Source organism: Apus apus, chromosome 1 (assembly GCF_020740795.1).
Source record: "Apus apus isolate bApuApu2 chromosome 1, bApuApu2.pri.cur, whole genome shotgun sequence".
NCBI lineage: Eukaryota > Metazoa > Chordata > Aves > Apodiformes > Apodidae > Apus > Apus apus.
Genome location: NC_067282.1, coordinates 156,356,758 through 156,382,811, shown reverse-complemented (window position 1 = coordinate 156,382,811; position 26,054 = coordinate 156,356,758). Strand labels below are relative to the sequence as shown.

Below are 26,054 nucleotides of genomic sequence, written 5' to 3'. Positions count from 1 at the left end.
TGTCAGAGAGGTGATATTTAAACTTTTGAAAAACAATTTAATTTGATGTGGGAGTCCTAATGCTGTTGTAACATTTTCCTCCAAGGTGTAGGGAAAAAAAGAAAAAAAGCCACACATTTCTGGATGTATTTGTTATCTAAGTAGGTCATAGGGGGGAGAAAAAAGGGAACTGACTTTAAGGCTCTGCTTTCAGGCATGTGTACAGAGAGCAGCAGGTAAATTTTTCTTTCATGCTCATTTATTTCTACCTAGGATTCAGAGTAAGCAGAAGAGTCCATCGTGGCATCAAGCATAGCTGTCTCTCTGCTGAGTCACAGATGGAACTGGTTTTGCATGAGAAACCTTATATGTTACTTGCTCTTTCTGAGCTCCACCTTATCAAGGCTAGCTTCAAAATGTGAAAAAGCTGAAGCTGTCTTTAGAGCATAATTGACTTTAATGGGAAATGTGGCAATTTGAACAAGGTGAGGAAAGGGTGCTTAGCTTTTTAAGGTGGAGAAATCAGCTCACTTTCTCCTTTGCTGGATATAAAAGCTGAAAGGAACTAGATATGTAGTTTGCCCATTTTATATACTGCACCTTAAAGCTTCATTTTTCACTCTCTGCCCATGCTTCCAAAGTGCTTCCTTAGGACCTTGCTCTACCTGTGCCTCGATGACTGCACACTTTCCAGAGCTGCTTCACATCTTGCGGCCCCACATGACACAGCAGCTGAGATTTTATTCTTCACTTCTTCATCTGCACTCCTCAACACTTGCTCTACTCTGAAAAGGGCCTCCCTCAATTCATATTATCTCTGACTCAGAAAGACACATCAGGAAGGAACCTGTCGATTTATGCCTGTACCCCAAAGTAGTATAGGGTGAAACAGAATTGGTGCTGATCCAAACCTGACAGGCTCTACAAGAGGTGCCTTCCCAGCTAGAGAGGTGTCTCAGTCCTGGCACAGTATAGCTTGGATACGGTGCCTTGCTGACCCTAGTTCTGATGCTAGAACCACCTCCACCCATACCACAGCCATTGCACTATGCTCAGTCGAATAGGGCAGGCATGCTGGATGAAATCCACTGGGTGCAGGTGTTGGCCCATGCAGAGATTTGTGGTGCACAACATCTGCTAGCCAGGGCTAAGGCATGACTAAAGCAGATGCCCCATCAGGTGCCTTTGTAGAGTGACTTCTGATCAGCACAGGATGTGTTCATTCATCACTGTAGCATCTGAAGAGAAAAACCTAAATATCACCATGACATAGAATTTTGCACGCAGGTACACTTTTTTATGCTTTCTACTTTTAGTAATGTCTCCCTCCTTTTTCTTCTTTATGTTTGATTTTATTGCTTCCTGACTTGAAAGTACTTTAGTATTCCACTTTTAATGTTTTCAGTTGCAGGTTTTATCTGGAGCGTTATAAATTCTTTAGTGTTATAAGCACACTACCACCTTACAAGAGGCAAAATATGCTCAATGTAAATTAAATACTGCTTTGGAAAAATTTATAATGACAAGGCATAGCTGGGAGCAATAAAAGTTGTCCAGAAGCAGGATAGAGGCTGCTCTTCCCTGCTGGCAAACTGCACAGCTGAGTGGGGTTGGTAGGGAGGGAGTGAAAATGTTTCTCTTACATGAACCTGCAAGTTCAAAAAGAGGCATCAGAGGGGAGGAAAAGGACAGCAAGAAGAGCAGTTCCTGATGGAGAAAAGAAGCTTTATGTGAAAAGGAGAAAGACAGAAATCTAGGTAAGTAATAGAAAGGCATGTCAATATTTGAAAACATAGAGAAGGACCTTCACTGCATGCAAGAGCTGATTATATATTATATTATTCATATAATACTTGAAGGCTCAAATCACATTCAACTTCCAAATACTAAACTTCCACTTCCCACTCTTAAATAGTTAGTTTGCAACCACACAGGTACAGGTGATGAAGCCCTGTCCAGAAGCTAGTCCTCTGAAGTGAACATTCAGCTGTGGCTACTGGCCAGTATGTAAGCCTTTCACTTGCCTCTGTAGTGCAGCCCTGGATTGAAATCGTGCTCATGATCCATTATATTAAGCCAAAGGGAGGAGGAATAGGCAGGAGAAATTCTAGGGTTTTGTAGAGTCTATGCTGCCTGTCAGAGCATGCCAGTGTGCTCATACCCAGCTACCGAGGCTTCCAAGCTCACTTAGAGAGGACCATGCTGCAAGGACAGGCACAGTCAGAGGCCATGTAGTCAGGCATGCAGTGGGATTTTGATGTCACCAACTCTATTACCAAGCCTGCACACAGGAGAAAACCTTGGCCAAACTTAATTCATTGAAGACCCAGTCTGCAGAGTACAGCTGGAGAACCTGTCTTTCTTTCTAGATGTCATGTCTGGATATTGTCACACTGCAAAAAATAATTGATGGCAACTTTAATATCTACTCTTCAGACATCTCTGTGCTGTTTTCTTACAGCTTGATGCACAAATCCCAGGATTCATCACCAGTGTGGTTTATGAGCAGGAAGAATAGAGGAAGTTTAGTCTAGCAGGTGCTTAATGCCAATAATTCGTCAGGTTTTCATTTCCCATGAGCTACCTGCACTATTCCAAATAGCTTCTCTATTGCTGATTCCCCCTCCTTTTGTCTCTGCTTTTCTGTGTGTTATCTGGGGATGTAATGTCAACTGCCAATATCTCTTAAAAGGATTTTTGCCCACATGAAAATGAAGTAATACCACAGCTTACTGCCATATTACTGTCTTATATTTTTGCAGGCATTTACTTCTAGCTTAATAAAAGTAACATATATAGAAAAGCAAGATCTGGTGTATTTCTGGAAAAAATTGCAATGTTCATTACACAAGGACACATGCATCCTTGTTTACCCGGTTATCATAAAAATAATAGAAATTCACAATCCTAGTCAAGACAACATTTTATGTGGCGAAAATAAGTGCAGTGACAAGGAGAGTGTGGTGAAGAACTCCCAGATACATTGAATATATTGGTGACACATCTGTGGTTTGCAGTATAGCAGTTCTTGAGTGCTTTTAAGTTTAAATGCGTTCAAAGAATAATCTGTAAAAATTGTAATAATACTCACATATTCTTCCTCATGTAGCTTGGTGTTCTTATTTTATAGCACCACTCTTTATTGGAAGAAACAAAAGATTGCATATAACCAGAGCAAAATTGTTGATTGAACATAATTTTGGATGTGATCAATCTGCAAATTTTATCATCCTTGGAAATAATGTTCTGCTTCATTATCCTTTGTTATGATGTCTGAAAATCACTGCTGCACAAATAGTTTAAGAAGCTGAATCATAGATCCATAACAGTTTATGGACTGTTTTTGGAATGTGAAGAAACAGTTTATTTGACCCACAGAGGTATGTATCAGTCAGTTTGTGTTTGGAACCAGTTCCTAGAATAGATCACTCATTTCATCACCAAATGTAAACACAGTCTTACTGAGATCCAGCTAGTAAGTATGTGCCCATGCCAGGTTCATATTAGCGTCAGTAGAGTAACTTACAGACTCCATTGTAACCTTCAGAGAAATGGTTGTTTTAAATGATACCACAACCAGTGGTGATGATAAAGGGAAACAGTTGTGTTTTGTTGTGTTTCTTTTTCTTAAGACTTAAGGATAATTGCACGATATTCTGAGCATCTCAAGGTTCTAGTGACTGCACTAGAAGTAAAGAGCTTGTTTTACATCTGGGGCTTAGCTTCTCACTTGTTGAAGCCCCTATGGCTAAATTATGTGGTTGACACAGTTACAGTAATGTGTTGTCCAGGCATGCTCATTGTTATTCTCCTCACATAGATTACTACACTGCCTTTTCCAAGAGGAATCAGCTGAATAGGGTGTCTGGGATTTGCTGTTTGTGTTGAAGAATATGTGATTTCAACAGACTTTAGAAACAACCAGCAGTTACATTAGACCTGTAACCAGCAGGTATGTGAGCAGTTGCTGCAGGAAATCAGCTCTGGTGAAGTGTAGCAAAGTCAGCTAGCAAGTGTGCAGCTTCAATGCTGAATGCTCAGAGCCATCTTTAAAGGAGAGCAATTTGCACAGCCTTCCTCATGTGTGCAACCCCACTGTTTCTACCATCTGCCTACAGAAGTGGTAACTCTTTTCCCCACAGTATATTGTGGATTAAAGTGTATTAAGACTTCAGAGAGTCAAAAACTCTTCCATGACCTGAGGGTTCACATACATTGACTTTCAATGGAACTGGAGGACTAGAGTCATTAAGGCATTCTTGGACATTTCAGTGCAGGTTTCCTTTCACAAAAAGGAGCAGTCTGATCAATGAAGTCTAATGATTTTGGGTGACTGCAACTTACAATGTGCTTACAGTATCCACATTTCCAGTTTTTAGGGTCTGCTTTTCCATCTGCTTCTCAGTTTCACCATTTACATCTGGTTAGGGTTTCTCCTTTGTTTTGGGGTTTTTTTGTGTGTTTTTTTGGTTTGGTTTGGTTTGGGTTTTTTTTGGTGTGTTTTTTTTTTGTTTGTGTTTGTTTGTTTGTTTGGTGTTGTTTTCTTTTTTTAAACAAAGACTGGCTGCTGATAAAAGCAAAGAGTCACAATTACATTAAGTATAGAACACTGGAGAAGCATTATTATTCATATTTGTTGCCCAAAAGAGATTGTCTATAGGTTTTCACCATAGTATGCTGAGAGTAATTCAAATTAAGTTGAAGCAATTGAACCAATGTAGACCTAGGGATGGCAGAATCGATGTTTTTACTGTAAGACATTTATTTCTAAGGCTGTACAATAGACAAATAGGAAATTTCAACTTTCTCTTTGGAAAAGTAAAGCCTGCTTTTCATCACCATTTCTACTAAAAAAAATTGGCTGTGTCACGGATTGGAGAATATTTGGTGTGAAAGACAATTTCCAGTGTTGTAGGCAATGTTTCACAGGACTGGTGAAAGTGGAATTGTTTTTCAAGCTTGAGATTATGTTATGGTTCCTTGTAACCTTACTGTTTTCCTCAAAAGGGACTTTTATTTTTTACTTAAAAGCTAGCTACTACCTGAAGTGCAGCATCTTTTCCATATGATGACACATCCTAACACTTGCAAATGCTCAGAAGAAAAGAATCCATTATTGCTGAGTTCTAATCCACCAATCAGAAAACTGTCATTTAATAAACTCTGTGGTAGATACCTCAATAATATTATTCTGTGTGAGCTGTGTGGGTTCTTTTGAAGGAATGGAAGATAATTTCTCCTGCAGGCCAGTAATGCAGTAAACCATGACTGTGTATTAATTTAAATATCTATTAGTGTGGCTGACTCGGATGTCTGCAGCACAGCAGCAAAGATGTTAGTATTTTTCATTTTCATAGAAAAATCATGGGTTTATAGTTGGTTTGGTTTTTTATTGTTAATGTTTTGTTGAGTATTTTTTTACTTCAAGAAGGCTTTTACAGCTCCATTTTAAACCATGGCAATTTTTGTATTTTAGTTATTCCATGCTGGTCTCATGTATCTAACAGTACTAATTTTTATTCCTGTCAGGTATAAGTTTATCTATTCATGGGGCTGAAAAGAGTGAGCAAATCTGTCAGAGGAGAACTGCAGCAAGCTATCCAGTGTCACAGTGTCCACCTGTGGTCAGGCATCCTTCAATCCCACAAGTCAGAAGGTCAGTAAAAATGGAAGCCTCATCTTCTGGATCGAGCATTTCGGCAGTCCCTGGTGGAAAAGCAAAAACACATCAGCCAGGTAACAGATTTGTCTTGACACCTTTTTCAGTTCCATTTCTTGTGTGCTGTGCCATGATGTTGTGAAGCTGGTATTAATAGCACTAGATCATGCTTGCATGGAGGTCAATGTGTTGATTCTCAGAGCTATCAATTGATATTTTGTCTACGTTGGTTTGTTTTTGCCAGTTATAGGGAGTAACAACCTTTGGGACAACTGAAAGTGGGAAATAAAACTGTAAGCTTAGTCATATAAAAATACAACATGTAGCAGTATCCAAAAATGTTAATGCAGAGAGAGCTTTGGGTTATTGTTTTTTAACACTGCTCACCTTATATATGTTTAATTTTGTAAGTCCGAACTATTGGCAGTGCTCTAGAGGCTACAGGCATCCCTGGTGGAACTGAGTCATTGACACTAACATTGGTTTTGAACAAAGGCACAATTCAGGACATAGATTCAAGTCTTGCTGCTGGGAAGCAAACAGAACTCTAGATCTGAAGGATATTTTACAACATACCTTAACTGGTTAACAAATGAAACTTTTTAAAAGAAAGCCAGAATCTCCTGGGAACCATCAAATTCTAATAGATATCATGAGTTCATTCCTTGTTATGTTAATTGCCAGAGCTATTTTAGAAGTATCTTTTCTTATAACCGGAGTACATTTGTGCTGGCCGTGTTCAATCATTCTTCACAATGAAAATTAAACTTTAAATTTATTCCCTGAGTAGAGCATATTCAGGCTGCCCATGAAGTCAGTTTTATACCTTCTATATTGAAGGTTCTCAATAATCTTCCAGCATTGCTCCCTGGGAAAGGGCATGATGCACCCTATGTGCAGCTGCTTAGGTGCTGCAGGGCAGAATCTATTTGTGTGAGACAGACAGTTCTGCCTGCAGACCCTGAGCAGTCTTCCATTACCTTGCAGATCTAGTAAATGGCTTCATTTTTGTAGAAGTTGAAAATATAGATCATTAATTGTGGGTTGCTATGCAGGTCTATTGCCATGAGTTTCATGCACCCATACTATTTAGTCACCATAATCTTTGTCAACATTGATTAATTAAGAATTTACAGTGACTCATAACCATATGCTTTGTGTTTTTCAGTTCTTCTGTTCACTTGTTTGTCCTTCTATTTTTTCAGTTTCTATGTTTTTTTTCTTTGAAGTATAGAAATTACTATTACAGAAATGCTGATGTTGCTAAGGATATGTAATCATGACTGGAGGATGCTAAAAGATTGGGAAAAAAACCTGCATCACATCTTGCGAAAAAAAAAAAGTGTCTTGAACATAACACAGTAACTATGTCCATTTTGAACTGCTACATATTGTGCTGATAGATGTGACCTGTGCCTTAATACTAAATAATGTACAAGCAATATCTGCTGGCTCCTGATTGAGAAAAAGATCTCTTTCTGGGTAGACCTCAGAGGTTTCCTAAAATGGAGCTCATCAATGAGCATCATTTGGATGATGATTCTCTGAGGAGTACATCTTTCAGTACAGTCATATGAGATGATCATGTTCTGCTCTTTAGACATTTACAGCATCTATGACCTACACAGAACATGCTTAGTAGCTTGCTTTAATGAGGCATTTTAGAATTATTAGCTTCACTGCAGTTAAGGGGAGATAGCAGTACCCAGAGCCTTGAAGGCTGCAGATGTGTATAAATTTGTTCAATGACAGGAGTCTTCTTTTAACAAAGTGATAGTGTCATTGTTTCATATGGAACAAAATAATGTCTTTATGATTTGGGTCCAACTTTGTAATTCTGTAGAAGAACAATAAATTTGTCTCTGTGTCTAGGTTAAATTACAAGCATTTGAGCTGAATGTAAATGCCTTAAAAAAAAAAAATCATTGTCTTGTGCAAGCTTGCAAAGAAGTACTGTTCAGCCACACGCAGAACTGCAACTTCTGAGCTCTGATTTCAAACAGATTGGAAAGTATCAAGTAACTGAAACAAAACACTGAGGAAAATAGAGAAATGAGTGGAAGAAAATGGCTATTAATGGTGAAGTGCAGGCTCCTGATACCTCTGCAAGTACACCTGTATGAGGAAAGTTCCTCTTAGGAGCAAAGCAGAGACAAGTAGAGCCATGGGATGGTAAATTTAGATGCAATTATATTAAGGTATACGTTTCTTCCAGAATCAGTAGGGGACAGTATTTTTAGTTTTGAGAAGCCTGCAGTTGCCATGTCTCAGTTATAGGAGGAGTTGTGATATATCAAGGTTAATGGGGTATGAGGCTATGGAAGTACAGGTTTCAGAGCACTCGGAGCAAATCTTTGGCCGGTATATATTGTTACAACTCTCCCAAAGACTGTTTATATTCGATGTGTCCGTGTTGCACACAGAAGGCTTGTTTTGAAAGCAATGGTAATTAGCATTTAGGTCATCTGTAAAAGCAGCAGAGCCAAGTACTGAAAAAGCCTGGAGGAGGTTGAACTGTCATCCCAGTCCATTCCCTTAATGTCAGTTAGGCAACTATGAGGAGAAAAAAGAAAATACTGATGTTAGTTTCTGGTTTTCTGCCTGCTCTTTTCATTCTCTTTAGTCCAAATTGGGACAATGCCACCTTATCTCTTCCTTTTGGTGATGAATTCCTTTATTCTCAGACTCGGTAGAACTTGTCAAACCTAGTTTCTCTCAGAGCCATTAAATTTGTTGGCTGTGGACAAATTGCCTTACTCAATAATTCTAAGCAGCAGTAAAGTGAATTTTCTCATTGTGTGAAAATCTGGAAACTTCTTAGGTCTTCTCTACTTTCAACACTTGCTAACAATTTTACCCATTTGGTAATAACAAGGGTTGAAAGGTTCTCCAGCAAGATTTTCTTTCTCTGTGCTTCTTGTAAAGGCCTCTGGAAAACTTTATTGCATTTTGAGTTTTAAATAGAAACATATATAATAATGTAGGTATTAATTTATATCACTTGTACAAATCAGATCTGCAGGCCATCTACACTTCCAACAGGGAGAGTTGTCTTTGAAACCATTTCTTTTTTTAATTCCATAAATACGTTGCGTAAAGAGTCTGCACTCCAGAAAACATAAAAATATTCTAGAAATTTCTCCTTTCAATTTACTGTTCAAAAAGATATCTTTCAAAGTGAAAGAATGATACATTTTGGAATGGAGATTCCTTGCAACTTGAAATTATACAGGCATATCATAGAATCATCCTGGCTGGAAGGGACCTTGAAGATCATCAAGTCCAACCATAACTTATATTCCCCTACCATAACCTAATTTACTCATTCAGTGCTTAAATCATGTCACTAAGCACTATATCTACATTTCTTTTAAATGCTTCCAGGGATGGTGACTCCACCACCTCCCTGGGCAGCCTGTTCCACTGTCCAACCACTTTTTCAGTAAAGCAATTCTTTCTAATATTCAGCCTAAACCTTCCCTGATGCAGCTTCAGGCCATTTCCTCTTGTCCTGTCATTATTCACTTGAGGGAAGAGGCCAGCTCCCACCTCCCTGCAACCTCCTTTCAGGTAGTTGTAGAGAGCAATGAGGTCTCCCCTCAGTCTCCTCTTCTTCAAACTAAACAATCCCAGTTCCCTCAGCCTCTCCAGACCTTTCACCAGCTTGGTAGCTCTTCTCTGGACATGCTCCAGCAACTTGACATCCTTCTTGTAGTGAGGGACCCAGAACTGCACACAGTACTTGAGCTGTGGTCTCATCAGTGCCAAGTACAGGGGCGTGATATCCACATATGGCATATATCCATGATATTTGGCAGAAATTCATGTTCAATGTCAAGGAAACACTTTCTGGAAGGTCTGGTTTCTGGCATTAGGGTGGAAATCTAGTAGGGTCACTGGAATTTGGTGAGAATCTTTTTTTGACAGTCTCTTGCCTTCACTGACAAATGGAACCTGATAGACACATTATTAGTGTTAAAGAAAGAGTGTCTGCCATAGGCATGCTTTTTTTGACTTTCTCATCCTCTTGTTTTTATTGCTTATGTAGCACTTTTATCGATTAGCTAGTGGTGTTGGCCAATATAACAACTAACTTAGGAAGCAAGCAAAAATGCATGGTTCTTGAAGCTGTGACAATCAAAATGAAAGCAAAAAAGGAAATGTATGTTCAATGAGCTTAGTCACAACTTAATGAACTTTGAATCATCAAGGAAGCTAGAACTGATAATTTACTGTGCAAAAGATTCCCTTTTCTCATCACAAAATGTGCGTGTTTGTCAGCGTTCACATTTGGTTGTGAAGATCTGTTTTAGTTAGGTGTGATTTGTTGGTTAAATCACATTCTGTTTTTGCTGACCAGCAGGACGTGGCAAACATCTCTCTCAGTCTAGAAGAACAAAGTCCTTCCAATAATTCTGCCGGAAAGCTCTGTCATGCAAATACTTCTTGGCAGCAAGTGTATACATGATGTGGAAATGGCTGATGTAAACTCACAAGAAAATTGGAATTCACACTGGCAGTAGTGCTGTTATCTTGCTTGTCTAAAATTATTAGGGGAGCAGCCTTTTTCTATGTGCCTCCTGGATGTATATGCAGCTTCCTCCCACGTGGAATGAAGCATGGAAAAAGCAAGATTGAAAAAAAGTTAAATATTCCCTTCTTTAAGTTGATTTTCATATTACAAAAAATATGTCTGCAAGAGATGTCCCTATGCAGAAGAGATACTAATGTCAATCAAAGAAATCAGCCTGGCTTCTTAACTATTATCTACAGCCTGTGTTCAATACAATGCAAGTTCAATGCACCAAACAAGATTTCTCTGTACCTCAAGTTGGAAATGCTGAACAAGCAGTTCATTCTCCTGACTATTGGTGTTCTGGAGCTTCTGCAAAGGTCCTAAGGAAAAGAACAATTTCCCTTAATTACAAAGAGGACCTTATGTCACTGTGCTGAGTGACAGGTTGTCATGGTAATTATGTGGTACTTTGAACTTAAGAGTTGAACTAGGTGGCAGATGATGCAGGACAGGACCTGAAATTTTCTATCACTTTGCTTAGTCACACGGTGCAGTCCTTTCACTGCTTTACTTCTTTGAAAACTCCTCTTCCTAAGTGAAAGTTTCCTAAAATGTTCATTCTAGCAGTCTAGAAACAAAACAAACAAACAAACCCAACCAACCAAACAAAAAAAAAAACCAGAAATAAAAGCACTGTTTTTCAGTGCTAACTATCTTGAATAATTTAAAAATATTTAAGCAGAAATCACATCCTTCTGTATCAATTTTTGCTTCAGATATCCCACACAAGTCCTGATCCTACCTGGGAAATGTGCACACCTGCAATAAGGAGCTTCAAAAGTAATAATTTTAAGTTGTGGCTTTGAAGGCATTCTACTTCTTTGGGGATTAGGTATTTTTAAACTCATCTCTTTTCAAAGACTTCTTCATTTCCCTTTCTGCTTTGATCAGTCTCCTGTTTGCTGTTGTAAAGTGACCTTTCATTCACTGTTGTAATCAGTTATGTACGATTATTTGAAAATCAGCAGAGCTCACCCTCGGATTTTGACCCCCATGGCTGTTGTTAGTTTACAACATGTAGCTGCTTCATGAAGGCCACAGAATGCTACCCTCTGTAGATGTTCTCAATAGTTCTACCCTTGGAGAGCTTCCTGTCAAGGGGAAACTTGTCCAAAATAGAAACAGACAGCCAGATGTGGCTTGGCACCAAACAGGGAATATCACTGATCCCAAAGCAAGGTTATTGTCCTCAGACTGGTGTACCGTAATTGTCTTAAAACAAGTAAGAAAATTCTTGACCACTCTAGCTTCTGCTGATGAGAATAGGCTATATATAAAATCTTGCAATGTTTCTCAGAATGTAATGACCCGCTTCATTTTAAAAATAGATTATCATTCAAGAAGCAATGAGAGAGACTTTTAATAATAAGTTATTGTATTCTTGTACAGCTTGACTGAAAAATGTGGCTTTTTTCTTAGCTCTACGGTTCTTGCTTAAAGGGAGCTTAGTATTATGTAAGCCTCTATTTCTAATGCAAAGTATGTTTCATATATTCCAAGTGAAGATTCTTGCAGGTAGACTGTCAAAAGATGGAACAAAATAGTTTCTACTTTGGCAGAGATGCTTCTAAGATCAGAAAAGGGATTTGACTGTAACTGGGTTGTACTGGGCATTACTGATTTCTGCACAAGGTTTGTTAGAGTGCAAAAGATAGCAAGGCCTTTTTCCTAATGTCAAGCCTTCTGGTTTATTCTGGAATCTCAAAATTACACTAGACTTTTCTTTGTAATTAAAAAAAAAAAAATAGAGGTGGGGGGCCTTGCTCCTTGGGTGAGTAGATGTGATACAGGTAAGTACATCTAGGCATCAGGACCCAGTGTAATGTACTGTGGTGCCAAAAAAGCCCAAAACCCCAAAAGAATTGTGCAGAACTCGACAAGACAGCTTACAGCAAGCATAAGGGCAGCAGAAAGGCAAAGGTAGCATAATTTTCTAGTTTTGCCTTGTTCAGAAGAGAACCCCCTTTGGGTTGCACAGGCCGCTGCTCTTCTCTGTGCCATGAGAGACTGAATGTCTCAGAAAAGCAGAGGTTGTCTCTGCACACTAACTCCACAGAAGCACAATATTTGTGGTTACATCCTTGGGGTGTGCAATTTTGTACCATGCTATGTTTCAGAGCTCCAGTGGAGCACAAAACATATGCATTTTTGAGGTCTTCATTCCTGACAACATTCAGGGTACTTAATATAGAAAAAGGGAGATAGCACTATAGTTTTAATAATTTATTTAGACCCTGCTTCAGGAACACACCTAGCACAGGAAAGGAATTCAGCATCTAACGGCATAAAGAAGTAACCTGCACTTTGATGAAACTGGGAGGTTTTTAAAGGTCATCAAAACTGGACATACTTTCAAGGCCCTCTGTGCTGCAAGAATGCCTGAAAATTATGACCCTTGCTATTCAGATGCTCTCCTACTGCTTGCAAAGGGGACTCTTCTTGATGCCGATTACTGAAAATAATCTCATTTGGATAGGCCTCCTGTGTGAACCACCCAAAGCTACTCCAGGCATTTTAATGGCAAAGTGCTCTATTTCTCCCTAGTAGGTCTCACCTAAATAGGTGACAGGGCTGTATAAGAAAGACCAACTGCTGCTTCTGAGGTAGTCTCAAAGACAAAATCTGAGATAAAATATTTTTACGCAATCAATATATAAACATAGGCTCCATTCTTCACATCTGATTTGTAACTGAATGATGATAGTTATCTTAACCACCTCCTAATTAGGTCTCCACACACCCAGACTGGTAGGCTGGAACCATATAATCTCCTTGGGATAAGCTATGGTGGGATTCACTGCTCCATCTTTAGTTTCTGTACAGGAAGGCATATTTCATGGGATCAGCATCATAGGTCTTGTCTGAGGTTAAAGAAAGGCTTTGTGATGACAGTGAATCTCTGCTTCATGGCCCTGGCCTGGATATTAAGGCTTATGATGACACTGTGACTGAGGAGTAGGCCCACTAGCTCATGAAGGCTGGAAAAAAGTTGTCATGGTTTAACTCCAGCCGACAACTAAGCACCACAGAGCCTCTAGCTCACTCTCTCCTGGTGGGGTGGAGGAGAGTAAAAGTGAGAAAACTTGTGGGTAGAGATAAAGGCAGTTTAATAGGTAAAGGCCACGCATGCAAGCAAAGCAAAAGGAATTCATTCACTACCTCCCATTGTCAGGCTGATTTTTAACTAAGTCCAGGAAAGCAGGGCTCCATCAGGTGTAACGGTTACGCTGGAGGACAAAACACCATCACTTCCAATGTCCCACACTACTTCTTCCCCCAGCTTTATATGCTGAGCGTGACATCAAGAAATATCCCTTTGGTCTGTTGAGGTGAGCTGTCTCAGCTGTGTACCCTCCCAGCTTCTTGAGCACTACCAGCTGAAGCACTGGTAGGCTGGGGTGAGAAGCAGGAGAGATCTTGACTTTTTGTAAGCACTGCTCAGCAATAACTCAAATACATCTGCCTTTTCAACACCTTTTCCTACACAAGTCCAAAACATACTAGCTAGTATGAAGAAGGTTAGCTTTATCCCAGCCAATACCAGCACACAAGGTAAGTAAAAGGGAGAGGGAGGAATGTAATGGTTACCTGTTAGCTCACAAGTGACAGTGAGTATAAAAGGAAGAAATTTGTAGAGGAAAGAGGCATTGGTAACCATGAATCATTATAACCTAGATGAAACCTTCCGCTCCAGAAAGCTCTCAATCTCTGCAAGCTGGAAGGAACAGATGGGGAATCTACTAGATATGCTTGCCCTGATCATATTCCCTTTTCCTAAGCATCTGCTGTCAGAAATAGGATGCTGCGCTGGATAGACCTCTGTTCTGCTATCCTGTCTTTAGGATAACCATTTTCACATTCCAATGCTATGTTCATTGCTCAGCAGTCTCAGGACAGCTGAAGCTCCCAGAATGGTTTAGCTGCTGCTTTCTGCAGCATTGAATTAGCAGGATGTGTTTAGGCTGTGAAGGCAGGCTATGGCATATTGTGAGTCTGTATAATTGGTTGTTATATTAAAATCTACCTGAAAGGATGTCTGGTATCTTGTAAAAGCTGTCTTGACGTCCGACATTATAATTAAGTACATTTTTTTGTGCCCTGAAGTTATCTGCTAGGTCATGGCTCTTATCCCCATGCAGCTAGCTTTTCTGCTTGTCTCATCAGTAAACTGCTGACTTGATATCTGGGCAGACTTTTTGTAATAAAGTTTATTCAGCAAATGTTTTCCTCCTCTCCTCTTTATGAATTGCCACTTAACAACTCCTGATACTGTTAGAAGTAGATGGTAACTATGGGATTTATCATTCACAAGTATTTAGATTTTTCAAACATGGATGAATGTTTGAACATCTGTGATAGTGATCTTTGATAGCAATGTTTTTATATGTGCACTTACACCTTAAGAGGAAAGACATAGAAATAAAGACAATTGTTCCTACTGTCATTTTTATATAAATAAGATTAATAAGAAATTGGCCGAATTGTTCAGTCCATTTAGATATCAGAGTTTATTTTAGATTCTCATTTGCAACATACAGCTGTGCAGAAATGTCACTGCTTAGTTACACACTGTAGCTTTGTGCCACTTTCAGACTGTCTCCTGTGGATTCCTATCCCAGGCTTTGTGGCACTTGAAAAGGATAGCTTTGTTCCCAGTGGGAGAGCACACACTTTGGTGTCCTGTTTCTTTGTGTTATCAGTGAAAAGAAGTGCTTCTATGGGATTATTCCAAAGGCTCATTGTGCAACACTGATTGGTAAGGGTCTGCACAAGGGCTACCTAGAGCCAGGTAATTGGAAATACTAGGCATACAAATATGTGACATGCTATGCTTGGGGCTTCTGTGTAGACTTTTGGGTTCTTTCAACTCTCAAAACACTGAGGCATCCCCCCAGGCAGAACGAGTTTGAGTGATTTTGCACAGCAGTCCAGCTGCTTGGGTGTTTGTCCATGTGGGAGATGTGGATTATCAGCTTTCTTCATCTGTTTTCCTGTTTGAACTCTCTGCTTAAGAGATGCTTCCGTCTTGATGATAAGTGCACAGTACTGATGGCTGTCCCCATGCCCACAGTTCATTCTGGGCAATGATGGAATTAGAGATGCAAGAACTGAGGGCTATGAGGACTCTATCCCCATAGCTGGGTGTTGAGGCTGTTTTGGCAGTAGAGGAGATTTTCAAGGTTTGGCTTTGCACCAAGAGCTATCCAACCAGTTTGTCTGTGGAAAAGGTATATACAGCAGGACATAGGGAGCAAGTACTGAGTGTAGGACTCCTCATTTCTCTGTAGTTGTAGGCTGAGTGGACTTCTCTTGTGCCTGATACCAGCCAGTGTTTAATGGAGGGGAGAATGGACAGCATATGTCTTCAAAATACCGTAGTCTTATCATAAGAAGTTAGTAATATTAGGTGGTTACATATCTCCCCTTCACTACTGCAGCTTCTGAAAGATAAGAAAAGAGTTTGTATTAACATAATTAAACGTGTCATGCCTTAGATTGCATTGCAATACAAAGGGAAATGATTTTTAAATTGCCTTTCAAAAATAATTCTGGTATTTTTATTACCATACCCTTGACATGATCACACATGGAGACAGCTGTGGCATAGGTTCTTCATGCAATACAGAACGAATTGGCTTTTGAATGTCTTCTTTTTTTTTTTTTTTTCCCCTGACATTCATTTGACTTTCCTATTGAAAATGAAGTAGCCCTATGTGTTTATTCCAATAACTTTCAAAACTAGTAAAGCATTTTTGTGCTTTTACACTCAGCTTCTGATTCTCGGACACTAATACGCAAACACATTATCCATAATCAGTCAGGAAACCATTAAAACAAAAGATGTTTTCTGCATAGTGGAAAATTTGATAAGCCATGCTGAATAGTGAGAGTATACATTTTTTTAAGGTAATTGTTAAACCATTTAAGAATATCAAGAATTATATCCAAATCCTTGTGTATTTATAGACATACATGGCATTCTACCAGGTCAGAGGTTTTTCAGATATCCGCAGATATTTCCACTGGGCACCCAGTTTTTCAGTCTTGGAAGCACATTGTGCATTAGCACTGTTATAATGGAGTCCTTTGACTTAAATCAGAAGTCTCTGAAGGCCTCTCTTTCAATGTGTATCATCACCTTTTATTTATAATTCTTTGAAAACTGTGGACATGCTTTGTAGATAGATGGTTGCAAATCCTGTGACCTACACAGGTAAAAGTAAGTACCTCAAATTAGGGAAAACTGGAGCCTTTAAGATATTCCCTATTTGTCACTACAGGTACATATGGACTGGTGCTGCCACCCCATACAGAAGCTGCTGCAGTTATGGCAGACATAATTTAAATATACAGATATGTCAACAAGTGCTCAAAAACTGAGAATTAAACACATGACTTTTCCTGTCCTTATCCTCCTTTCCGTCTGCAAAATGAACCCGAGACTGGAAGTAGCATCAAAACGAAAGAAAAAGGGAACTCATCACACACACCCTCCCTCTTGTAGAAGTTTGAAATTGTGTTGAAGCTGTAAGGTAGAGGAGGCTTAGTGCTACTGGTAAGGAGCAAGGACGGAAGGAAAGCTTCTGTGTAGTGGTCTTGTTCCAGAAAGGAGTCAAGTATGGGCTGCTGGGCCAAAGGATTACAGGTTGAAAACAGAGCATTTTTCTTCTGTGTAGAGAAGGGGCAGCTGGAGGCAGGACACAGGGTAATTTTCTGCAGAATGTGCTGAGAAGATACTCGTGAAAGAAGTCATGCAGCCTTTGTCCTGACTTAAACAAGGCTTTTGGTAGGAAAAATTGCATATCTGAGGCAACTGCCCTCTTGTATGTGTGTAGCTGCAGCCATGTCGCTGGTGTGTGGTGGCTCATCTGGGGCAAGGCCTTAAAGTGTGAGTAGAGTTTGTGTGGGGAACAAGGATCACCAGAGAAAGGTGAGCATGGCTCATCAGTGCCCTGTGAACTGGTGGCTTGCAGACCATCAGTGTTAACTTGACCTCCTAAAAGACCTTTTGACACATCGAAAGATTCTTGTTTTTTAAATGCTGGTGGGGAGAAATAGATCTTGAAAAATGCTGATATTGCATCTTTTTGTATCTGTTTAAGAGGAAAACAAACACTGAAAGACAGTTACCTTTCATGATGCACAACCGATTTCCGTGTGGATTCTGCCTGTATTTTCAGGAATTGTCTTAGCTGTATATGCAGAGGACAAACCCTCCACCTGGACAAAATCGTTGTAAGGAAACTCTGAAACAAAGAGAATGTTTCCTCTTTTTTATTTCCATTGAGGAAGGCAATGCCTACGCTAGAGTTAATCAGAAGGAACCAATGTTGTATTTTTAATATGAAGCTGACCAGGATGAAATAAAATTATTTTGCTGATCTTAAGTTTTGGGCCTCCATAATTACAGACCCATAAATGAAAATTAATCCTGTTTTCACAATGTGGCTACTGACCACATGTATTTTAAATGTACCTAGTATTTCCTTCTCCTACAACTCTGTTCCTTTATTTCTCTGTTTCCTCTCTTTGTTATGTGGTTTTTTTATCTTATCAGCATTACTTTTGCAGCATGGAACTCTGCATTATTGTACATGACAGTTTTAAAAACGGCAACAAGACATTAAATAATTTTAATATATGAAAGATACCTAATATAATCACTGCAGTAAGACTGATGCACAGAGTAACACTCTGGCATCCAGTTTATGCTGTGGGAGAAAAAAATGCTTAGGCAGTAGAGACATTACAATACTTTACTGGTTGGTGATCCTATGATACAGGATTTCTTGTAGAAAGAAATTTGAGATTCTCTGTGACCAATGTGGCAAAAGTAGCTCTCCTTTAAAGACTTGTGAGACACATCAGCCTTCCACTTAGTGATACATAATTAGCTATCTTGGAGCCACAGCTTTCAGAACTCTATCTTGCTAGGAAGACACATGTATATTAATATATATTTGCATACATCCTGTGACTCAGACAACAGCTTATTTTTTCCTGATGCAATAGTTGAATCAATATACTTTTCATCCATTGAAGTGTTTTGTCCAGTGCAGTAATGGGATGGATGCTGGGAAGATGCATTATGGAGTACATTTTGTTTTATTCCTGTCACAAAAATGAGAAATGCCAGAATTGAGCTCAGTGAAGCTATGGATTTCATGTACGTGTATAGCTCTGACTAATCTGTATAGGTAATGCTTTAAACAACTTCCATTTGAAAGTGTGCTTTTGCTGTAGGTGACCTGCCTAACACTCAAAGAGAGAAGCCAGTAGAAAATGGACCTGCAGGGCTGATCCTTCACCCCATGCTGACCTGAGGTTGCCTTTAGTGAACTGGAGACCATCAGCTAAATTTTATATTCTTAATTTGGTGCCAGATACTGAAATTGTGCACGTTTTTCTGCGTGCTCAAGTGCTCATGCTCAGTTTCACACCACAAGGTGAGGGTATTCATCTAGAAACATGATTTGCACATCACAGCACAGTATAAAAATGTGCAGACTTTCAAAATCTGACTCCAAGCATTTACTGTGCAAGAAAATACACTTTTGCTTATAAAGTTCATGTCTAAAAAGCTGATTGTGATAATTGGCTAGATACACAATACATGTAGCAAAGAACCTGAGTATGTTCTTAGTTTTAAGCAGACACAAAATCTCTCTCACTGTAGTGGAAATGACCTTGTTTAACATTAATACCATATTAATTACCTTGCAGCATAATATGATCATCTGCTACATGTGATCGTTTTAATATTCAGAAGGATGTTAAAAAAGGATTTAGAAAAAAGCCGTTTAATTCAGCATCTAAAAATGAAATGCCTTTTAAAAATCTCATTTGTTTTCCTAACCTAATTAGTAAAGAACCTTCAAAACAAATAAAGGAGAAACTATGGTATTTTATGCACTGCCTTTATACATCAACAAGTAAATCGGAGTGAACCACAGTGAATGCCATGAGCTAATTTAAAATACTTCAGTTCAACTAAAACAACTCAGTAATCTGAGAAAAATCTCAAGACTAATGTTGTAATAAAATCACATAAAATTTGAAAAATTTGAGAAAACTAATATTTGCTTCACTTTTATTTGAGTTTATTTTTCATGTTTCTATGGTAAGAGTCTTTTCCCCCCAGCCTCCCAGGCATTACTGCTTAGTGTTTACTCAGTGGGATGTGTCACTGATACAGCATAAATCAGCACCTGCTAAAGCAAGAAGCAAGTGCTAAAGCCAGGCTAGTGGTCCCTCAACAGTAACAGTGACACCACATACTGTCTTGGTTCGTTGTCTTGGAGAGCTATGGTAGAGAAAATAAATCACTTTTGGACATAGTAGAGGATGCAATGGATTTTTCCAAAGAACTGCTGGGCTAAAACTTTTGTCTGCCAACAAATCAGCAAATAATTTTGCCAGTCTATGACCCATGATATATATACATAGGGGTTGTTTCACCTAAAAAATTCAGTGCTCCCTCCTGCAAAGTGGGTGCTGAGGGGGAGGGAGAAGGGTAGAAGCAAATGTGCTCTGATTCAAGTCTGTTTATTGAAGATCATGGGAGAAGAAAGTGTTCCTGCAATCACTTATTTAGCAGCTATGATGTTGGTAGATACATTTTTTTTTCTTGTGTTGTTGAAGGCAAGTTTGTGATTAGACATGCTTTAAATCACAAATAGCCAAAAGAAGATTATGCCTACAATTTTGAGTGAAATCAGAAGATGATGTTATTGGTCTGATACTTGTGCACTGAGGCTAGATATTAAAGCTACCCTGAATCAAAGAAGCCTATGAGACTGACATTTGTGTGGATTGCTGGAATCTCCTCATACTACAAATTAATCAATTAGAGGAGAGGAGATCTGAATGCAGCAAAACTTGTCTTGGTTTTGTAGGCTGTTAGGCTGAACAACAGCCAGGTTTAGGCAGGACATTTTCTGGCCACTTTCTAGACAGTATTTTTCATGAATTAAAAAGTGGATTTGAAATTGAATATGTATGTTCTCTAACAGGTTCATTTTATTAAGAATTTGAGGTTAGTCCATCTGATACCAGAACTTCTGGAGAGTCATTGCTGGCTGGCTGTCACTTCCTGTCTCCCTGGCTCAGTAAGTTCAGATCTGTTGGAGATGCTGCAGCCATTCTTCTACCTTCAAGCATCCTGAGGAGCAATGATTTGGCTGTAACAAGGATGGAGGGCTTTGGGAAGAAGAGAGTATTTTATATTTGTCAGTATTGTCATTCTTATGCTCTAACTAGGGTTGAAATGAAGAAGAAAGTATAGATTTGTGGTTTGAAATATATAATTGTATATATTAAAAGCAGTAGTTGAGTATTTAACAAGAAACTGAATATCACTTGCAAAGCTGCTTAACTGTCCAGTACTTACTTCTCCATCCTCTTATTTATATATTGCAGCTGCAGTATTTTTCCTTTGCCCCCAGAATTCTTTTCTGGGCAAATCCTGGCCTCTCACCTCTGAGGCCATCTGCAGATTTACCTAGCTTGCTATTATATGAATAATCAGCTGTCTCACTAAAGAAATTCTCTTTTTTCTACATCATTAAATGCTGACTCCTGCTGCTGCTATGACAGATCACTTTACAGGAATCTACAAGGGGAGCTGTCTCCGACGTTAACAGCGGATCTTTGCTGTGGAACAAAAGAATACACTGGGGAAAGCATGAGATGGGTTGAATGTATAAGGTTTTAATTTTAGGAAATAAAAAAGGCTGAAGCTACTGTATGTATGTGAAGAAAGGTCTTTAATATAGAGTTGAGTAATTTTGTGTCCAGGAATATAATTTGTAACTCTCATCAAACCGCTGGTGAGATAGTCATTTGGTGAGTGGAGGGCAAGCATACAATGGGCTAGGAAGGAATTCAAAACAAGACCAGCTTGTTATAGGCAGACTATAGAAGGAAAATGCTTCTATCAAAAGTATCTGTAATAAATAGCCACTAGTGAAGAACACAGTAATGGACTAAATTACCTCAAGGTCTCTTCTTCCACTGTGGCCTTTTTATTATGAAGTTATTTCCCAGATATCTTCTTGACCACTACAGCTCTGCTAACTCTGTGTAATAGTTACTCAAGAGCATCACTTCTAACAGATGCCTCTGTGGAAGGTCAGGTTTTGCTGCCACTCTAAAAAATTGCCATATGCCCAGTAGCTCTGTCTCTGACTTTATCAGAGTACCTGTAGCCAGCAGCTTAAGCCTGTTTGCCTTTTCCTGTTTACTCTTGACATTCCACTACCTTTTTTTTACACGGAAAGAGTGCATTTTCAAAACTTCCTCCTTTCTATTCTCATATTGAAAGACCAGTGAAGTGGGAGAATCATGCCTGTTTATATGTGCAAATAGGTTTGAAACTAGCACACTAGCAGTGCTTTTAAATTGCAACCATTACGTACCAGTGTAACCCCCTTCAAAATGGACTCTAGTATTGGGGTGCTGCCTAGACCATGCCATGCTGTCAGCTTGGCATGTCAAACTATATGGTGTCCTGTGGCTGAAACATGCTGTCCATGCTCTTTTTGTTCTAAAGGTTGTTTTCTGTCTTGAGATTCAATTTGTCCTTCATGTGTTAGTGTGTTTTATTTTAGCCTGGTTGTTCTTGTAGTGCTGTGTCATTTGTAACAACCTGTCTTGTCTGTTTTCATATTTTGGAGTTAGTTTTGTAGATGGTATGGTGAGAGGATGCTCATGGCATGGCAGCATGTGTTCACCTGAACAAGGGACTTGCCAGTAGTGACTGCATCATTGCTGATAGCAGAGGATTTTGTTGTTTCTTTCTATTTAGCTTTAGATCAGTCCACTTTCTATCTAAAGTTGCTTGGTTTGAAGAAAAATTGGTTTTGCTAGAGGGGAAATAATTAAATAGCTTTATTCAATGTGTATGCTTCCCCACCTGAAAGCCCCTTGGTCGGATTTTCTACTGCACTGTCACAAACCACATCAATCTCTTCAATTTCTTCAGAAGGAAGAGAGGATTTGCAGGTTAACCAGCTGGAAACGCAAATATGGATAAAACCAGACATACAGAAGACAGATGTGGACTTTTCAGAAATTCTTAATGCAATACAAGAAAGTAAGTTATTCCTTGGATGCAAATTTGGGTTTATGGTAGAAGAATCAATTGAGGTGCATTGAAATTATAACTGAAGGAACATACAAAGGGATGAACTGAAAGACAAGTGAGTATGTATTACTAAAATATCTGAGAAAGTTCAATTGGTCATTGAAGGCCAGTAATAAAACTTGTACTCTGAGAGATGTCATAATAAGATTTGAATTATTATGTGCCTAAGGATTTCAGCAGTATTTCCTATCCAGAAGTAGTCCAAAATAGTAAAATTCCTGTTACTTTAATCCTTTCTTTACACTCTTGACTGTCTGTGTGAACTAATTAAGTCATGCAAATGCTGCAGTCTGGGATCTAAGACTGGATTTGACGTTCCAGCTGTTCCAAAGTGTTGGGGTTTATTCACATTTTTAGAGCTGGCAATTTTTGGGAGCAGAGGTGATGAGCTTGTCACAACAACTGAAGGTCTGCATATCTTAGGTACTGTGTGAAACCACCTCTTTTCACCTGTAATGGGTTGTGGACTAAGAATTGATTGGTCCACCCTTCCTAAATGTAACTGCAGAACTATCTTAAGGATTGTGCTCGAAGAAATATTACTCTTGCTAACAACATTGGAAGACACCCCCCTACCCAAAACTGGTGCAACTCTGAAATCCAAAAGAGTCTGGAATTTTAGTGGGAATTTTCCATAATAGCTTGAAAGCAGTTATGCAAGCTAAGAATCAAACTGCATAGGATGGCTTCCTGGTTTTCCTCTTTTGTAGTTCATTTTCAACTGGGTGGTTTTTGTAACAGTTTTCTAAAGTGAGAAACAGCAATTTACATTCTCGAATTACAAAAGATGTGTAAGAATGTGTAAACCCCTGAACTCCTGATATTTTGCCATGTGAACAAGGAACCATTCAGTGGTAAAATCAGATTATTTGGTGGTGATATTACCTTGGAGGTGGAAGGAAAACTCTCCGGTTAGCATGATGACAGCAGTAATAATTTGAAATTGAATCACTCTAATATTTAAGCCGTGTTTTGTAACTTAAAAAGCTTTTCCCATCAGGAAATCTGAATACGAGATTTTACTTTCCTCTTCTCTGCACCTGCGCAGCCCAGATTATATGCCTGGGGGTAGTGGGGATGTGGACTGGAGTGGCTGAGAAAAGGCTCTGTAGTCTTTCAGAAGCTGAATAGAGAAGATAGATAAACAAGGAAAAGCATGTGGAAGAGACCATACTGGAATACAAGAAACAGTTATCTTGTCCATTTCAGGCACATGGTTGAGGATGATAAACATGGATGATTTGTTTGAAAGAATTAGACGTCAAGATTAGATTTATTAACAGTTTGTCCAAAGCAGCTTCATTTTAAAATAGCCATATCTCAACTTCCCTTCCTACTGTGTCATATTTCAATATCATACTCTCTGATTATATCCCTTTGCTGAATAACCTCAAATTTTCATTCAGCAGGGCACAAGTTTGCTTGTAATCTCAAACCTCAAGCTTCTAGATAAAACTCCTAGTTTCTTTTAAAAGTATGCCATTTTTCTCTGAGCATAAAGAAGACAATCATCTGACTTGAACATAGGGGTTTGCAAGGAGGGTATCAAAATCTGAATTCATTGCTATCAACAGCATGTAACTAGCATGTCTACAGCCCAATTTGTTTTATTTTAAAGTAGATGTCTAATATAGATTAGATCACCTGCAACTTAGAAGTGGCTCTTTGCCTCTGTTGCCTTCAGATGGAATTTAGAGAGATAAGGTAACCTGAATCACTGCTACAACTTAGACACAACCATCGGCACTGTAAGTGTGTAAATGTATGTGAAAACTACCCTAAGTAAAACAAATATTTACAAGTGATTAATGGATATAAACTGAATAGATGTAGGCTTCCAAATTGTTTTAACAGCTTGAATATCATTTCAAAACTTAATAGCATTAAACAAAGAGCATTTTAAGAATTAACTTTTTGATTTCTAGATTATTTCAGAGACTTTTGAGAAGGATGCAGCATTTGCAGCCTAGGAGACAGTGTTTTTTCTTTTCCAAACCAGACCCCGTTGCTGTTGAGAAATTACTTTCTATGTCCTTCAGCTACATTTTCTTCTGGAAAGACACATGTATCGCTACGACTTTATAACCCAATTTGCAAAGGCTTGTTTTGTGTCTATGGGATTGTCTTATCACCTGCAGTTTGTTGTGAATATGAAATAATTAGGATAAACATGCCAAAATATTCTTCCTAGGGTGTTTGTTCAGAAAGTCATTACTTTTATTGCCAGTTATTTTGTAGCATTGAATGAAAAATTTTAAAAGGCCAGTGATGCTTTTAAATGCCACCTGTGTTTTCTTGCTAACATGAGTTTCCTGAGCATTTCTCTGCTCCAGAGGGGGCTTGTGCAACTTTAGCTAGCTGATATATGTTTTGGTTTGGTAGACTGCCAAGAGTGATCATTCAATAGTGGAAATTGTATTACTCTTTTTAATTTAGTTACTTAAAACAAACATATCGCTCTAAACCTACTTTTTTCTTTTATTTTACCCTACTAAATCTCTTAGAATACAACTGAAGATAAAGATTTACCATCTCATTATTTACTTTTAAGTATTCTTTAAAAAGACTTTGAAGCTATTTCTACTGCCACAGTACTGCAGCTCATAGTAGAGTCTTAAACAGACTTTTCTAAAGATTTCTGTTAAGTCTTTTATAAACCAGTTTATTCTTGACCCCATGATATCCATAAAATGTCTGTAGTTTATCAGAAACAGTCCAGAAACAGTAATTAGACTGAAAATGGCTATAGGCACATATTGTAAAAGAGGGGCTTGCACTGGGTGTAAAATTGCAAAACATGGTGATGCATCTGACCTAAACAAAGGTTGTAAACAAGACAGCAGAGTTTTCAAGGATCTGCTTGAACCTCATGTCAGATATAAACCAGAATTGCCTATTGTTGCCTACTTGCAGCCTGTCCCATCCCACAGCCCCAGCCAGGATCGGGGCAGCCTGGGGGCACCAGGGCAGCCCCAGCCCTTATCTTCGGGTACCTCCCTGGTGCAGTGGGGCCATTGATGGGTAGAGTTGTGGGGAGCTGGAAACTGGCCCTGCTGCAGCATCACTGAGGCAGAGGCTGACAGTCCTGGTGGGCTGAAATGGGGTCCTGGGGCCTGGGCAGGGTGGAAGGAGCCCCAGGCATCCAGTCAGGAGCAGTCAGTGCTGGAGGTGCCCTCGGCCATGGCAAAAGCTAGCAAAGGCTTTCATGGCTGTTTCCTAGTTATTATGCTGAGAATATGGACTTCTGGAAAAGTAGTAAATAGCTTTATTAAAAAAAAAAAAAAAAGCTCAGATTTCAAGATTTTTTTCAATAATTCCCATAATTCGCTCAATGTATGAAACTTATTTGCCATTGCAAGAAAGTCAAAATTCCAAGAAATCTCAGGCTTTTCTAGAATATTTTTCAAAACCCAGTTTACATTTGCTCTCACTAGGTTTAATAAAAAATAATTTTGTTTTCTTGTTTTACTTCTCATAATATGGAAGCCAGAAATCTGTGAGTTTCCTGAGAGAGGGTTGCTGATCTGCTGTGTAGTTACTGAATTTAGCATTTAACATGATAAAAAGTTTTGGGCTGTGTGGAAGTTTTGGACTGTGTGGTATCTGTAGAACAATCTCCATGAAGCAAAGTTTTGCAAATTGTATCTGACATCCTTACTGATTGCAGAAAATTGTTTCTAATCAAAAATACAAAT

The 26,054-nt window shown here is 38.9% G+C and overlaps 1 protein-coding gene across 7 annotated transcripts in view; it reads left to right on the top strand.

The window, feature by feature from the left end:
- ANO4 (anoctamin 4) overlaps positions 1–26,054 on the top strand; it is a 199,672-nt gene that overhangs the window by 59,269 nt on the left and 114,349 nt on the right. For 5 of the 7 annotated variants that reach the window (XM_051636771.1, XM_051636805.1, XM_051636796.1 and 2 more), the window contains exons 2-3: positions 5,509–5,715; positions 22,198–22,308. In XM_051636771.1, the coding sequence (XP_051492731.1) occupies positions 5,646–5,715; positions 22,198–22,308 (181 nt within the window). In that variant the 5' untranslated portion in view covers positions 5,509–5,645. The remainder of the gene's footprint in view (positions 1–5,508; positions 5,716–22,197; positions 22,309–26,054) is intronic. The other 2 variants (XM_051636787.1, XM_051636778.1) reach the window with 1 other exon arrangement.